We start from the raw sequence: 4,299 nt of genomic DNA on the forward strand, positions 1-4,299 counted from the left end.
TGTGTGCTACCAAAATGACGAGAAATGGTCTCGCAAAATAGAAGTTATGATCAAAAGTGCATTAAATTTGATCTTTTTGGCCAGTAAGCGGCATAAAATTGCGTGCTTACTTGAGACGGTGCTGTTGCAGGTTAGTTTATAGCCTAAATAGTATTTGTGGAGCTTTAATCGAGCATTAAACTCTCCATACGACGAAGATAGGTGTGTGATTGGAAAGAGTATATTTCCCCTAGCACGCGGTCGATGGCTAATGGGGAGGTGAATCTAATTAATTACAGCGTCTTAGGGGAGGTCGTCGTGGGGAGTTGTGAGTGTGGAACGCATGAATAATGAACTGGTGAAAGATGCGGAATACCTCGGCCAAGGGTTGGAGGTAATTATTGAACTTGGTAGTTCCCGAAGAGGAATGTGTAAACGTTTAACCTTTTGAACTAATGGGTGAGGATGTTGCAGTTTAATTATCGAGTCATCTTCATCAAGCTCGTATATCATTATCAAACTACTGTCTCACGAAAGTAATCATTTTTTTTTCAGACAAATTTGACCATTTCTTCAGATAAACTACATTAATAAAGCCAACCAGAGGACACATGTTCATCGAAAAGCTCCCACCAGAATCCCACCAACTCTGTGTGTGCGAACTCAATTGATTGGCTGATTCGATGCCGATGATTGCGCGCCCTCTCACTGAGTCGCGGAAAAAGGGAAGGAAAAGCCTGGTTCGCGTTTTCCCGTCCCCCCATTTCCCCAGTTTATGGCCGATCCCACCGGGCTACCCAACTCGTGGGAGCTCCAGCCTCCGGAGTGCGCTCGCCCCAGCATAAATATTCAGTTTTATTTTATTGACTCACTTGGCGTTTTTCTTGTTAGTCCGTTTGATTGGCACAAGTTTTTCCTCTCGATTGGGTTTCGGGGCCGCGCTCATGACGTGTAGCGTCGTTCTATTTCCCTCGGCCGAAGCAATTGTACCAATATGGAAACAGGGTAGTAAAATCATTGCAGATCATCTGCAGATCATCGTTACTCGGCGACTTCCTACCTTTTTTTCTCCCCCTCCGCTGGTGATCAATGGGAGAGCGACGCGAGACTCTTCAGGCAACGCGGTCACCCGCGTGCCGATCGTCAAATTAGAGCGAAAAAAGTGAACAAGTTCGCGCGCGCGCGCCGCGGTTCCTTCGCCGGAGTGCACACACAAAAACTGCAAGCTGACGGAATTTATTGGCCCGTTGTTGTTGTTGATGTTTGGCGGCGCAGGGACCCCGCGATGGGACCACGACGATCTGGGTCAACGAGCCGCGCGATCGATCGATAGGTGGCACGTGAGAATTCGCCGAGATTGACAGCTATGAGACGGAGGAAAATCAGGGAAAGTCGCGTTGGGTTGTTTTTTTTTTGGTTTGAAGGAAGATTTTTTCAGTTTATTTATAAATTACGTAGAAGATTATATTCTAGCATTCACGTGAATCGCCAGGACTCCGTAGCCGCCGAGCGAAGCGATGAAGATCCTGGCGAGGCCGTCGGACGCTACCTCCACCGTGTACCCCGTGCAGGTCCCATTGCTGAGTCGGCCGGATATGACGTCACAGTACTGCCCGGCGGGTAGACACGTCTGCATGGTTTGGTCGAGGTCCATCGAGTCCAGGTTGAAGGCTATGAACCCGCGCGAACCGCGGCAGAACGCCAGCTGGTACGAGCCGTTGTCCACCCAGGCGGCGATTTCCGTGCCGGCGACGGCGTTCCGGAAGCCGATCATGTTGGCGATGGCGTTCCACCGGTGCTCGCAGATCCATCCGTTGCCGCATGATCCGTCCGCGTTGACGGTTGGCGACAGGATCTTGTTGTAGACATCAGACGGTGGTCCCTGGTCGGCGTTGTTGAACGCGTACGAACTCATCAGCAGCGGAACTCCGTACGTGTGAGCCAGCATGAATGCGTTCGCCATGATGTAGTGCTTGCCGTCCTTGTAGGTCAGTACGTTGCCCTTGCCGGGACCATGGCCACGCTGGTTGACAAAGTTGTCCACGAATACGAGCGTGCGCTCGGATTCTGGGAATCCCCAAGCCGGACCCCAATTACGTAGGGCCGTCAACCTCTGCTGACCACTGAAGATCGATCCCAGCGTGTCCGAGTAGCGGAACTCCGTGATCGTGCCATAGCTGGTGTACTCGTACTTGGACACCCCAGTAGCGGTCATATCCACCACGACCTGGTTGATGAACGGTCTAGATCCCGCCGGAAACCCATGTTCCATAGCCAAAAAGTACAGCTTGCTGTAGATCTGCTGCAGCTCTTTGGGCCACATGTGCTGCGCAGCATCGACCCGAAAACCAGCAACTCCGTACGTGATCATCTTGTTCAGCAGATGCGTGATCCGTTCCCGCACCCGCTCAGAACCCTGGTTCAAATCCGGCAAGCCAAGCACCCTGCAATCTCTCCGTTCAATCGGATTACTCTTTTCAGTCACCAAACACTCTCGGTTAAAGTCCGACGCATTGTACGGAACCGCTGGGTAGTTCAACGTAGCGCTACTAGCTGCGGAACCTCCAGTACCGCCGTACTCCGTCATCGAGGCCATCTGATTCAGCACAACATCCGCGTAGATCCGCACCCCCACATCGTTACACCGCTGAACCATCTGGGCAAACTCGGCTTCAGTTCCAGACCGGGTGTTCAAATAGTACGAAATCGGCTGGTACCGCTCCCACCAAGGCCGGTACGGGTCCAGCACGAGGGCGTGCTCGGTCGCCGGCGATAGCTGAACTCCGCCGAAGCCCATCGGAGCCAGGAACCGCTCGCACTCATCCGCTATGTCGGTCCACTTCCACTCGAACAGGTGCACTATCCCGGACCTTCCGGACCACTGATTCACGCTGAACTGGCCGCATGCCAGGCCAACGCTGAGAAGAACTATCCAGATGCGCATCTCGAAACCACACGAAAGACACTGAAATTGGGTAATTGAGCTCGTGACACTTTTATAGCATGTAAATTTGGGTGATTGATCACCGTTATCAACGGTTGGCGCGCAACGCAGCGTTATCATTGAGTTTGACTCAACGAACTGTGGTTACTCAGAGCATTTCGCGGTCTCATAGTAAGATGACTGACGCATGATCTAGTTCTGTCCGCGTTGGACCTAAAACCATCAATTCCAGAGTTTCCTCAACAAATTTGTAGGTTAGGAAGCAACACTGTATCGCACGCATTACAATCTTGAAGGTGCGAACTAACCGGCCATTAGCATCAGCAACAGCAACACTCTTCACTGATTGATTGATGATGCGGTAGTTTCTGGTTTTCAGCGAACTACTTAAAGCCTGACCGATAAAACTACTGCAGGATGTTAACGAAAGTTGTGCTTTTAGCGCTCGAACGAAATCGAAACCACCAGGGATCTTCCGAACAAAGTAGCAATTAGTGGGCGATTATCAGCTCTTTAGAGCGTTCACTTTTACCCGCTCGCGCGTAAATTACATAGTTCAAGCCGGAACGCTTCCCGAACCGACTTGAACTGGAGAAAATTTGAGGCTCGCAATTACAAAAAAAAAAATCTTCACTTTCTTTCGTCCATCTGGGGGCGAACTTGTCAGATGCACTCGTAAAACAACATAATTTACTCGCCGGAGAGACCCCGTCCCAAACGGCTCGCACTTATCCTAATTAGAGACACTTACGGGCTTTGACCCACTTGAGGGTGCATCTTCAGTGCAGTTGAACCCCGTTCGTTTGACAAAGTTTGACCTTCGGATTGATTTGGAGATTTTCCCTTGTCTCCTGAAAAAAGTGGAGTATCCACTATCGACAAAATCCAGTCTGCAATCCGCTAAAATCGCCTTCTCCAAGCGAACCGATGACAGCTGCCAAACCCGCGCGGTTCCACCGTACCGGGCCACTTTCGGGGGGAGTGACACGTGCGGCAATAATTCGAAACGGTCCCTCGTTATCAACCACCCCAAGCGAGACCCTGATTACGCTCCGCGGCCAACAGTAAGAGCCACTTTGGAGTGAGAGATCCCGTTGGCGGAGGTCGTGGAGTTGCGTTACGCCAGGTGTCGCGCTGTAGAGGTTTAATTGTGGCCCTTTGGTGGACGGACAGCATGTGACAAGCGACCACGTGTCTGCCGACGACGACTGACAACAGCTGATTGTGCGGGTCAATTTGGAGACTGAGGGGGGAATTTGGAAAAGCTGTGAAAGCCGGTCGTTAAAAGGAGATTTAGGCCTAGGTGTTTCGACCCAAAGTGGGCTGGAGTTGTCTGCTTTTGGGTGATGGGCACAGTTATGTTGATGTGCAGGTTA

The 4,299-nt window shown here is 51.2% G+C and overlaps 1 protein-coding gene across 1 annotated transcript; it reads right to left on the reverse strand.

The window, feature by feature from the left end:
* Window positions 1-1,401: 1,401 nt before the first annotated feature.
* LOC6036497 (alpha-amylase A) lies at window positions 1,402-2,931 on the reverse strand. The gene has a single exon (XM_038249786.1). The coding sequence runs from the start codon at window positions 2,921-2,923 to the stop codon at window positions 1,442-1,444; it is 1,482 nt and encodes a 493-aa protein (XP_038105714.1). The 5' UTR covers window positions 2,924-2,931; the 3' UTR covers window positions 1,402-1,441.
* Between the last annotated feature and the right edge of the window lie 1,368 nt (window positions 2,932-4,299).

This window comes from Culex quinquefasciatus, chromosome 1, assembly GCF_015732765.1.
Source record: "Culex quinquefasciatus strain JHB chromosome 1, VPISU_Cqui_1.0_pri_paternal, whole genome shotgun sequence".
Taxonomy (NCBI): Eukaryota; Metazoa; Arthropoda; class Insecta; order Diptera; family Culicidae; genus Culex; species Culex quinquefasciatus.

Excerpts from the sequence above, each read along its gene's own strand:
- LOC6036497 (XM_038249786.1), bottom strand. The coding sequence starts at position 2,923 with ATGCGCATCTGGATAGTTCTTCTCAGCGTTGGCCTGGCATGCGGCCAG.